The sequence below is a fragment of the Dipodomys spectabilis genome, unplaced genomic scaffold, assembly GCF_019054845.1.
Source record: "Dipodomys spectabilis isolate Male_0828 unplaced genomic scaffold, ASM1905484v1 ptg000496l, whole genome shotgun sequence".
Classification (NCBI taxonomy): domain Eukaryota; kingdom Metazoa; phylum Chordata; class Mammalia; order Rodentia; family Heteromyidae; genus Dipodomys; species Dipodomys spectabilis.
Window position 1 is genome coordinate 705,618 of NW_024871173.1, and position 12,524 is coordinate 718,141.

The following is a 12,524-nucleotide window of genomic DNA, read 5'->3' on the forward strand; positions in this document are numbered from 1 at the left end:
CCTTTGTCCCTTGTAGACCTGCTTAGGGACAGGAGCAACCTCTTGACCTGGCCTGTGTAGTTAGCCACACGCTGTCCATGACCCGCCCACCTGCACATACCTACAGCGGTCCTGAAGCATTCTCAGCGTCTCCTGTGGGGATGCCTAGGTAGAGCACGGGATCTATGGAGTACAGCTGGGTCTTCCTTTTCACACCTGAAGCTGTAGCAAAGACCCTGTCTGACTGAATTTTAACAACTGGGACTTTGCTTCAAAAAGCAGAAAGTTGAAGTAGGGCTTTTCTTTCCGGATGTTACTAATTACCCACAGATACATGGAGTCAGATTCTGCCACAACCTGCAGGGTCAGCTGGGACACAGCTAAGCCGCAGGGCTCCACCACCTCCAGGGCTGGTTGCTGACTCCGTCAGTCTATGTCTTAAAACATCTGAGAAGAATTACCGTGGTTCTATGAGGATTGTTTCTCTCTCTCCAGTCACTACCAAACTCAAAGCAACAAGAACAGCTCCTGCTGAGGGAATGAGACAGCACCTTCCAGAAATAAAGAGGCAGGGAAAGGACCCTGGGTCAGGTCATGCTGGCAGAGGGGACACAGAAACTGGCTCTGGAAGAGGACCTCCACAGGACGCCTTCTGGCCCGAGTGGGAGGCCCTGCCCTGCAGAGGAGACACACAGTGCCGCGCGGGTGCCACACCTGCCGGGCAGGCCTCTCCCCTGGCTTCCCCTTGGTATCTCACGTGTACTCGGAGCAAGGCTCCCTCTAGCTGGGGCACCCTGGCTCGGAGGATGCCCAGTACTAAGAAAAACCAAGCGGTATATGCCCACATGGGAAGGACAGAACAAGGGGCTGGACAGAAGCAGAAAGCAGCAGGTGTGGCTTTACAGACACAGAGCGTTCCCACAGAAAAGGTAGTACATGGCACAATCTGGCCCAGAGGCCTCTAGAGGGCTTAGGCGTCAGCTCCTGGCCACCCAGGACCTCCATCACACACCACACACAGCACGCCTCCCCACAGGGTCTCTCCTGGAGTTCTCGAAGCTGTCACATAACACACTGCTGGACCCTTGGTCACTCCCCCACCCCCCACTCCTCCCCCAAGCTTAGCCACACACACAGCAAGATCCTCCCTCTCAACTCAACTCAGTCTTGCAGAGTGAAGTATGTACATCATCTTGAGACCCTTAAGGACTTCCCAACGCTTCAACCTAACTCTGGCGATTCAAAACATGGCTTGGAACCAGCACGGAGACAACTCATCCACTGTGCCAGTGGCCCGGCCTGCCTGGTGCTGGGAAGCTCTGAGGGATTAGGCATGAGGTGCCTGGAGGGTCCTCAACCCAGCTCAAGCAGTCTCTCTGAGAGCAGGTGACGCATCAAGCAGTTCACAAAATCAGCAGACAAACCATCTGTAGAAAATGGTGTCTGTTGCAGGGCACCGGTGGCTCACGCCTGTAATCCTAGCTACTTAGGAGGCTGAGATCTGAGTATCGGTTCAAAGCCAGCTTGGGCAGGAAAGTCTGTGAGACTCTTATCTCCTTGTTAACCACTAGAAAACCGGAAGTGGCGCTGTGGCTCAAGTGGTAGAGCGCTAGCCTTAATCTGAAGAGCTGAGGGACAGCGCCCAGGCCCAGAGTTCAAGCCCCATGACTGACCAAACAAAGAAAAGAAAATGAAGTCTGTGCTCAGCCATGGATATGAGAGGGCACCTCACCCCATGGCCCTCGCATGAGCCCCCCCAGCCCTCCTACAGGTTGTCTAGGGCCCTGTGGGGAATGTGTGAAGCACTGTCAGTCAGGGAGCCAGGGCTGGAGGATCACAGGCCCCCAGGGTCTGGGCCAGGAGATCAGGTGGAGACAGGGTATGAGACAGGCTCTGTCGGTAAGCCAGGACAACACAGAATACTAACCTCAGGTGTCAGCCAAAGGGCGGATGTGGGGGGGAGGGGGGAGGGAAGGGAAAAATACAGGACTCTGTACAGGTTAAGACTGAACATCCCCAACCTGATAATCCAGAATCTAAAATGCTCCACACCCTGAAACACTCTGAGCATAAACATGATGCCACAAGCGGAAGATTCCAGGCTGTGCAGCTGTGTCATAGGCAATTTTTAAAACATTGTATAAAATTACCCTCAGGCTATGTGCATAGGTGGACATGAAAGGTGAGTTTCATGTTTAGACTTGGATCCTATCCTCACTGGCTATGTGCAAATATCCCACAATCTGACAGGGGATAAAAGGCCTGCATTGTCTTCAGATGTTTCCTGCAAATCTGAAACTGTTCTAAACGCCAGATTCTAAGGATGCAGTACAGAGGAACATCTGCAATTGTGCTTCTGAGGGGTTACGGCCCACGTTTCCCACTTGCCTGTTCCAGGGGAAGCCTTCAGAGGGCCGGTGCCTGGAACGCTGCTTGGCTGCCACCCTGTGGCCATTCGTACACAGTACATCTCCAGGAGGGAATGCATCCTGGGACCTGTTTCCAACTTCCAGCAGTAAAACCAGCTGGCAACACACCACAGCCCGGGAAAGTGGGAACAAGGTGCTAGCTCTGGTCACTGAACACGTCTTAGTTTCCAGAAACAGAGCCTGCCTTTCTCACCAAGGCTCAGTATTCGCCAGCCTCCTGCAGATAGTCAGGGAACTCTATCTTGGGACCCCAAGTCCACAAGCTGTGGGCTACACTCACCAGCTTGAAAGAGAATGGTATTTCCTGCTGAGCACAAACACACAACAGGGAGTCCTCACAGGAGACCAAGAATAACAGATGAAAACCCATGCCATTCTGCAGGAATTCTACACATCTCACACAGGGTCCTTGCGATGATGGCTTTTCTGTGCTCCTTCACCAGAGAGAGATCCCAGTAATCTGGTCAAATCCCGACTACAGAAACACCCCCAAGGCTGACATCCATAACTAGGGACCTGAAATGAAGGGGCCTGCGTCAACGGAGAGGCAGGTCTGAACAGAATTAGGGTCTTGAAACACCTCAAGCCTCCCTGAAGAAAATGAAATCAACTGTAAACCACCGTCAGCCTGAGCCTAAACAGCAGTGGAATTCTGACCACACAGGCCTTGAGATGTCTTCTATCCAACAAACCTGTTCCTACACAACTTCTGAATTCTACCTGTGGGATAAAGTCTAGAAATTCCTGGAATTCCCTCCCCCAGGCATAACATGCCTCTTCCTTAAAGTCACATAAACCTGCACCATGTCCCCAGTCCTCCTCTGCACTGGGACAACCACCATGTCCAGACGTCCTGTCCTCCTTCACAAGCGTCCCATACTTTCTGCCTCTCCTCAGTCTTGGGTGAGACAGTGGTTTCTTGCTTTCTCATACTTAGACGTAGCCACAGCATCTGATTTGTTACATGTCTCAAGCCCCTTTTCTCATCTGGATCCTGGCGCAGCTCAGAAGTACACAGACGTCCCCATGCTGGAACCTGGGGTTGGTCTGGTCACTGTCATGTGGAACACCTGAATCCTGAAAACTCACCACTGTCTGCTGAATTCTCAAAGATGCAGACACCCAAACAGACATAGGCACTGTGCTCTGGAAAGACCTCAATTTAATGTTAAAGGAACTGGAAAAGCTAGGAAGGGAGAGGGACGAGAGACACACCAAAGAGAGGGTCGTGTCAAGTGAGATCTGAAGACAGACACCCTGACAGTGGACTTGGAGCTCCCCTCTGTTCTGAAAAACTTACTGAAGTCGTGCTATTGTTCACACCTGGTTTGCGACCCTCTAGGGCTTATATTGTCAGTTTGGTCCCCAGTGCAATAAAGTCAGGAGGCTCTGAGATCTTATAAGAGGAGCCTAGTGAGAGGTACTTATTAAGTCGCTGAAGGGATTTAAGTCATTTCTATAGGATTCTAGTTAATTCTCAAGAGATCAAACAGATATACAAGACCAAAGTGGCGGAAGTGGTGGTCGGGCGCCAGTGGCTCACGCCTATAATCCTAGCTACTCAGGAGGCTGAGAGCTGAGGATTGCGGTTCAAAGCCAGCCAGGGCAGGAATGACCGTGAGACTCCTATCTCCAATAAATCACCAGAAAACCAGAAGTGGTGCTATAGCTCAAGTGGTAGAGCGCTCACCTTGAGCTGAAGAGGTGAGGGGCAGCACCCAGGCCCAGAGTTCAAGCCCCACGACTGACCCAAGCGGCCAGTGACTCTCTCTGGCTTGGTGGCCATCAGGGCATCTCGCCCTCTCCCTCCTGCCAGGAGGCATTCACCAGAGGCCAAACAGAGGGAACTAAATAACCTCGGATTCTACACCTCCAAAACAGTAAGCTAAGAGTCAACTTCTACCATGATAGGAGCACAGGGAGGAGCAAAACTGATCACCACTTTTTTTTTTTTTTTTTGAGATAAAGTCTCACAATGTAGTCCAGGCTGACCTCAAATGTGAAATTCTCGTGCTTTCACTTCCTGACCTCCGAGATTATGAACATTGCCACCATGTCTAACTCACAGTGCACCTCATCACTAGCCAGGAAGGGAGAGCGCGGCAGGAGCGGGGCCCACCATCACCTTCGCATGCCTGCCTCCGGCGACCTACGGACCTCGCTTGGCCCTCCTGCTCAAGGCTTCTCACCTCCCCGTAGTGCCACTGTAGGGACCAAGCCTTGAACACATGGCCTTTGGAGGGCACTGAACATCCAAACTGAAGCACTGACCTATCCTGAAATGAACTTATTCATCAACTCGGCAGTCTGAGACTCATGCACGTCGAGAGGGAGGATGGCTGTCACGTGTGAGCACACAGGCTGCGTGGGAGCACCACAGGAACACTGAAAGTGGCTCTAGTCTGAGAAGTTGGTCTAGACACTGCCCAGCTGGCTGCTCACCTGCACGCCAGACAGAGCAACTCCTCTCTGCAGCATTGGTGGCTCCTGTGCTTCTAAGCGCTAAGGCGTCTTCCAGAAGCTCAACCTTCTTGCTGAACTGTACTTCTAAAATGGGAATGACCTCTGGCATCTTGGCAGATATCACTCGATAAGTCACATCTGGCTTCCCAATAAACCGCTGGCGTATGCTGACTTCATAAGGTGAGTGGACCTTAATGTCATCTACATCTTCCCTCTCGAACCTGTGCAGAAGCAGAGAGCTGGAATCATGGATTTCCAAGCCAGAAACCAAGAGGGTAAGCCTTCCTGGTTTCATGTGAGATTCTGTTCTTTGGGAAATAACGGCAGGGATTTTGATCACAACCCCTTCCTTTCCAAAAGGCTCACAACCCGCTATGGAGGTGCCCTCCTTGGGCTTTGCTTCTGCTGGTGTCTTCCAAAGCTTGGAACTGAAGGGCCACCAGGAAGGGGACTCCAGTTCTGTCAATAACCTAAAAACGCAAAGAAAACACAACTAGCTTTAAAGACAATTGAATCAATTGGTTTTAGAAGACCTCTGTTAAGCATATCATGATTTTACAACCAAGCTTTATCAGCAATGACTAATGAGGCAGGAAAGGCAGGCTGTTGCCTCCCTGATGAGGGAAACCTAGGGCTCAGAGTGAGAACACCTGCCCAGAGGCACCGGTTAACCAGCAGAACTCAAAACATTTGCAGAACAAAAAGGAATTCTTGAGAATTAAAATATAACCAAAGGAAGGAAGAGAAACTCAAGAAATATAGACTATAAGAAAAACAAAGACCCATGGCAAAATGAAGAGAAAATATGTAAAGTTTGACAAAAAAAAAAAAAAAAGTTCTACAAAGACCAATATATATTTTTTAATCAGGGAAAGAAATAATACAAGAAAAATTTCCAGTCTGAGGGACAAACTCTGTAAGCTCAAATCACAGCTGAAAATGCATTAAAAAAAAACCAACAAACAGAGTTGGGAAGGTGGCTCAGTGGTAGAGCTGGGAAGGTGGCTCAGTGGTAGAGCGCTTGCCTTGCATGCATGAGGCCCTGGGTTCAATTCCTCAGCACCACATAGGCAGAAAAAGTCAGAAGTGGGGCTGTGGCTCAAGTGGTAGAGCGCTAGCCTTGAGCTGAAGAGCTGAGGGACAGCGCCCAGGCCCAGAGTTCAGGCCCCATGACCATGACCATGACCACCACTACCACCACCAACAACAAAAAAACACATCAAAACATAGATCATTACAGGAGAAGGCAAGACTTTGCTTCTGTGATCTAAGACTTGAGGATGTAACCTAATGACTAAACAGAAGCCAGATGTCAATGGAGTCCCAGCATTCTGTGAACTTATGGGACTCAGTGTTGATGACAAGGATGGCTCTCTGAGATGTTGCCCACGTGGCATCCACAGGACATGCGCAGCCCTGCCCAGATGTGTGCTAATTACAGCACTGCACTTCACCAGGTCTGCCAGGTGGGGATGAGACCGAGAAGGCCTCCAGGGTCACTCACCGATCAGCCACATCTAAGTCTGACTCCATCTTCTCTAGGCCTCTCATGACACTGTCCAGCTGCTCGCCCTGGTGGTTCAGTACCTTTGCCGTGTCTTCTAGACGCCTCTGGGAGCCTGCCATCAGAGCCGTCAGCTCCTGCCCCCTGGTCTTGAGGGAGGTGTTTGCATCAGCACCAGCACCAGGCTGGGACAGCAGCAGCTCCCTCCAGAAGTGCTCAATGACATTGAAGACAACATTGCGACTGGGTCGCAGGGAGCTGAACCAGTGCTTCCGGTGGCTCTCCTCGAGGATAGTGACAGCACTGAAAACAAAGTGTGATGCTTCCTTTCTGATCTCTGTGATGCTGGAGAGGGGTAAGCCAAGGAGGGCTTCTCCAGTTCCATCTGTGCTGAACTTCAATGAGCGTGGTGTCAGGGACAGTTTCCCAGGGACCCATCGCTTCTCAAAGTCCAAGTAGTAGGAGCAGGGCCAGGAGTGGACACAGATATCGCTGCTCATCTGTCCCTAAGTGGGCTGGGCTGAGACCACAGTGTTTACTTCTGTGGAAGACAGACAGTTAGCAGATAGGACAAAGCTAAAATGTCTAGAGATACAGTAGGAAAGCAAACTGGAGGAAGGTTAGTCTTGAAGCTGCTCTTGGCACTTCCTGGTAGCCTCAGGATGAAACCAAGCCCCCAGTCAGAAAGTGAAGGGTGCAAGGATAGGGTAGAGAGTTGAGATCAGATCCAAGACAACGCCCCCACTCAAGTCCTAGACCTGTGCCTAGATCCTCAGTCCCAATATGAAGCTCTCCACCCCTGCTGTGCTCCCTAGACATGCCCGGAGGAGAGCAACCACTGGATGCCACGCCCCAAATCCTAGGCCTGCTTTCTTTGGCAAGACCGATAGCTTAGCCACAGACCTCACAAACGCGACCTTATGGCTGTGATGCCCCTATTCCCACTCACCCATACAAAGTTATACTCTGTCTCTGTCACATGAACACAATTTTATGAAGAAGTGAATTTACCATATCTGTGTATGTGTGTCAGTATTGAACTCAGAGCCTAGGCAACGTCCTTCAGCTTTTTTCACTTAACACTGGTGCTCTACCACTTGAGCCACAGCTCTACTCTCAACTCATGGACTTTCCTACTTGGGCTAGCTTAGAACTGTTATCTTCAGCTCTTAGCCTTTTAAGTAGTTGGGATTACAGGTGTAAGCCACTGACACCTTGCTGTTAATTCATTTTTAACACTGGGAGAACAAATTTCTAATAGGGTCCCTCAAACATTAAGAAGTATAAGCATTTCACAAAATAGTTCAGGGATACAGGAATGTTCCTGGGTCAGCTAACAGGTCTGCAAGCCCCTGATACACAGGTGATATGCTGGGCAGCAAGCACAAGAGGCAATGCTGAGCCAGGCGACGGTCGCTCACACCTGTCATCCTAGCTTCTCAGAAGGCTGAAATCTGAGGATCGTGGTTCAAAGCCAGCCTGGGCTGGCTTTGAAAAGTCCCTCTAAGACTCTTATCTCCAATAAACAACTCAAAAAAAGCCAGAAGCGGCACTAGCCTTGAACACAAAGAGGCTCCGGGACAGAGCCCAAGCCCTGAGTTCAAGCCCCAAGACCAGCAAAAAAAAAAAAAAGAGGCAATGCTGGTATAGGCACTGGCTCATGAGGTATATGATGAAAGAGAAGCGCATACGGCCTCTCACTGAGCCACCCTGTGAAGAAACGGTTTTCAAGATAATCACAGACATGGAACCTGTATCAAAATGAGGCATATCCAGACTGCAGTCCCCAGGCAGAGAAGCCCTGAGTGGTTGGGCCCAGTAGGGCTGGGCAGCTAACAGACACAGGCGCATACAAGTTAGAAATAATACACAAGTTCAGCAACGTTTTTGAAATACAAAATTAGCATACAAATAAACAGATTGCTGGAAAAGACATCAAGCCTAAGTGACAAAATAGTAGGAGAGTATTTTTATAATGACGATGGGACATTGATTAAAGAAATTATAAAAGCCAGGTGTTGGTGGCTCACACCTGTAATCCTAGCAACTCAGGAGGCTGGGATCTGAGGATCATGGTTCAAAGCCAGCCCGGGCAGAAAAGTCCATGAGACCCCTATCTCCAATGAACCACCAAAAAACTGGAAGTGGAGCTGTGGCTCAAATGGTAGTAGAGCACTTGCCTTGAGCTGAAGAGCTGCGGGACAGCGCCCAGGCCCAGAGTTCAAGCCCCATGACTGACAAAAAAAATAAAAATAAAAATAAAAAAATAAATTATATATATATATATATACATACACACACATATATATATACATATATATAGAAGGGGGACAAAAAAACAATATGCTGTGTTCATAGATTAGAAGAATATTGATAAAATACTTGAAGGATCCACAGTGATCTGTGAATTCAACACAAACCTCATCAAAATGACGATGATATTCTTCACATAAATAGAAAAACATAAAACTCCTATGAAATCACAAAAGATCAATAGAATAGCCGAAGTGGCCCACAACAAAACAAAACAGATGGAGGAATTGCTGTAATTGACTTCAAAGCATAATACATAGTAATCAAAACAGCATATTATTGGCATAAAAACCAACATAGAACAATGGAACCTAAATATGCTTCCATATACAAACTAATTCCCAAAAAAAGTACAAAAAACATACAGTAGAGAACAGACAACCTCTTTAAAAGCAACAAAAACAGAGCCAAAATTTCAAGAACCTAAATGTAAGGCTTGAAGTTAAGAAATTACTGTAAGAAAAAAAAAGCCAATACTTCAAGACAAGGAAACTAACTTTCAGATATGTATTAATAAAGGTATTTTCTTCGCTATGACAAATACCTGCAGTGCCTTGGTTCAGGGCTTCAGAGGATTCAGATTACACCAGTGTGAGTCTGTGGTCAGACAGAACATCATGGCCGAGAGGAAGTAGCGAAGCGAAGCAAGAAGCCAACTGAGAGTGGCAAGAAGAGAACAGGGACAAGATAGATACCTTTGAAAGGTGTCCTCCCCATGACCCAGCTCCTCCAGCCAGGCCACATTCCTAATCATGACTTTGGTATGCATAGTGGATGCATCATAAGAGATAAATTCAGGGACTAAGTCAGAGCCTATGGGATCCGTCACTTCCCTAATGCTCACCATCTAGTAAACAAGTCTAAAGCACATGAGTAAGCCTTCAGAGGACATGTCAGAATTTCCCCACAGCAAAGAAAATAACCAACAACAGTGACAGCCTACAGAATGGGAGAATATACTTGGAAACTGTTCAACAAGATAGGGTTCCCATCCAGATGCTCTGATTCTTGGCTGCCATGAGGACAGCTTTTCTCTGCCACGTCTCCCGTCTGCCTCGCCACTGCAAAGAAACATGGTGGCAGTGACTGTGGAATGAAGCCTTGGAAACCATATTTGTCACAGTGATAAAAACTAACTGACAGGGAGGGAGCTCAGTGGAAAAAGGTACTTTCAAAATGGAGGAGATATCTATCCCAACACGTGCAAATGCAACCAAGAAACAAAAGATGTACTACTGAATATTTTAAAAAAACAACAAGTAACCTGACTATTCTAAAACTTCGAAACTCTTCAACAACAAAATCACAAAATAGATGAAATGCTGGACAAAAACACTCAAAAGGAATTTAAAAAATAATCAGTCACTTCAAAGGGGATAAACAGCTGAGTGAAATAAAGAAAACAATATAAGGTGTACATGAGAAGTTTTAACAGAGAGAGAGAGATTCTGGAAAAAAAAACAGAATCTTGGAAATGAAAGTCTCAATAAAACTCAAATGATAAAACTGAATAAAATTTCAGGGGAAGGCATCGCTAAAACACTGAATCTACCAGAGAAAAACATATCACGGCTTAAAGACAAATTCAATAAGTTATTATACTTAGGCAATAAGAAAAACAGAAATTATGACCTCAATATTTATGACTTCTAGGACAAGATCAGGAAACCAAATTTTTAAATTTTTGGTAAGGCAAAGACAATTTTTTCAGTAAAGTAACAGCAGAAAATGTCCCAAGTCTAGGGAAAGCTTACGGACATCAAGATAAGAGGCCCTGTGAATCTCAAACAGACCAGAAAAGAGCCTCTCTGCATCATAGTTGAAATACCAAGCGAACAGGACAAAAACAATACAGAGAGCCACAAGCGGGGCTGGGAACGTGGCTGGGTGGTAGGGTGCTTGCTTGCCAGCACCCATCAAATCATTCCTCAGCACCACACGCACAGAAAAAAGCCGGAAGTGGTGCTGTGGCTCAAGTGGTAGAGCGCTAGGGCTAGGCTTCACGATGTCTGTGAAACCACCAGCCACAGCATCTGGCCAGGTACAGGGATGGCTGTGACTCAGTTTCCCCACTACATTCCCTACTGCTAGCCTTGACCAAAAGCAGCTCAGGGACAGTGCCCAGGCCCTGAGTTCAAGCCCCAGGACTGGCCAAAAAGAAAAAAAGAAAAAAGAAAAAATACCCAGTCCTCCCAAGAGTATAGAGCTAAAAGTAAGAACTGTTAGGCACTGTTTTTTTTTTTTTTGGTCAGTCGTGGGGCTTGAACTCTGGGCCTGGGCGCTGTCCCTCAGCTCTTCAGCTCAAGGCGAGCGCTCTACCACTTGAGCTACAGCGCCACTTCCGGTTTTCTGGTGGTTTATTGGAGATAGGAGTCTCAGGGTCTTTCATGCCCGGGCTGGCTTTGAACCGCGATCCTCAGATCTCAGCCTCCTGAGTAGCTAGGATTACAGGCGTGAGCCACCAGCGCCCGGCTTGTTAGGCACTGTTAAAGCTCTATCATTCCCAGTAATAGGCCCTCTTTAGGCACTTCTTTTAATGTTTATTTTTCCTTTAAATAAGTTAAGATGTAGGGGCACAATGATTTGTCTCCCTAACAGTTTTTAGACCCTGATGTTACCTTGAGTAGTAAACTGCCAGCCAAATAACCCTGCTTTGTCAGCCAGCCAGTCATCATGACAACCCTGCTACTTTAAACTTTCAACCAACACCCTGAACAAGCTATACAAGTGCTTGCTGCCAAAACACAACTCTGATTCCGGAAGTCCAACCGTTTCAAACTGCTTACAATGGACTTTGCCATCAGAAGCCTCAGTGAACTCTAGCACTCATTTTCACCCAGGCCAGAGAGAAAAACACTTCCCCCCATGGTCCAGTAGAAGGTCTGCAGTTGGAGCAAACAATCCTTCCTTTGCATGAAGGACTGTGCTATGACTGGTGTAAACATCTTTACCTCAACCACTCACTTTCTTCCAAACACTTGGGAGACACTCTCCTGTGTGCTCTCTGGTGTTATACCACTGGGTCCTTAAAAGGCCTTTCTTGCCTACTTTTGATGTTTATCGTTAGTAGAGAGGGCTAAAGTGGTAACCAGAGGAGACAGCTCAAGCAGCAGCAAAGGCAGCAGCGGTGGTGGTGAAAGGGCAGTGAAGAGTTACAGAAAGTGAATGGGGTGAGGAACAAAGGTAGAGAAACAACAGAGCTGAAGACAACAAGCTAGTGGTGGTCACTTGAAGAGTTCTAGGGAGCTGCCAAGCCTTAAGTTTCAAGGGTCCAGTCAGATACTGGTGGTTCATGACTGTGTTCCTAGCTACTCAGGAGAACTGAGAATTATGATTCAAAGCCAGCTCAAGCAGGAAAGTCCGTGAGAGTCTCATCTCCAATTAACCCCCAAAAAAGCCAGAAGTGGAGCGACGACTCAAGAAGTATGGTACTAAGCCGGGCGCTGGTGGCTCACGCCTGTAATCCTAGCTACTCAGGAGGCTGAGATCTGAGGATCGTGGTTCAAAGCCAGCCCAGGCAGGAGAGACCGTGAGACTCCTATCTCCAATAAGCCACCAGAAAACCGGAAGTGGCGCTGTAGCTCAAGTGGTAGAGTGCTCGCCTTGAGCTGAAGAGCTGAAGGACAGCGCCCAGGCCCAGAGTTCAAGCCCCACAGCCGACCAAAAAAAAAAAGAAGTATGGTACTAGCATTGAACAAAAAAGCTCAGGGACAGCTTCCAAGCCTTAAGTTTAAGCCCCAGGTCTGGCAAACACACACACAAAAAGAGTCAAGGGTCCAAAATCCTAGGGCCAAGTGACCCTACCTTGGGCCCAATAACTGTAACATAGTGCTGTA

General features: G+C 47.9%; 1 protein-coding gene across 8 annotated transcripts in view; it reads right to left on the reverse strand.

The window, feature by feature from the left end:
* Window positions 1-12,524, reverse strand: part of Snap47 (synaptosome associated protein 47) — a 37,222-nt gene that overhangs the window by 15,601 nt on the left and 9,097 nt on the right. For all 8 annotated transcript variants that reach the window (XM_042669498.1, XM_042669501.1, XM_042669500.1 and 5 more), the window contains 2 exons: window positions 6,376-6,916; window positions 4,851-5,341 (listed from right to left, as the gene is read on the reverse strand). In XM_042669498.1, the coding sequence (XP_042525432.1) occupies window positions 4,851-5,341; window positions 6,376-6,875 (991 nt within the window). In that variant the 5' untranslated portion in view covers window positions 6,876-6,916. The remainder of the gene's footprint in view (window positions 1-4,850; window positions 5,342-6,375; window positions 6,917-12,524) is intronic.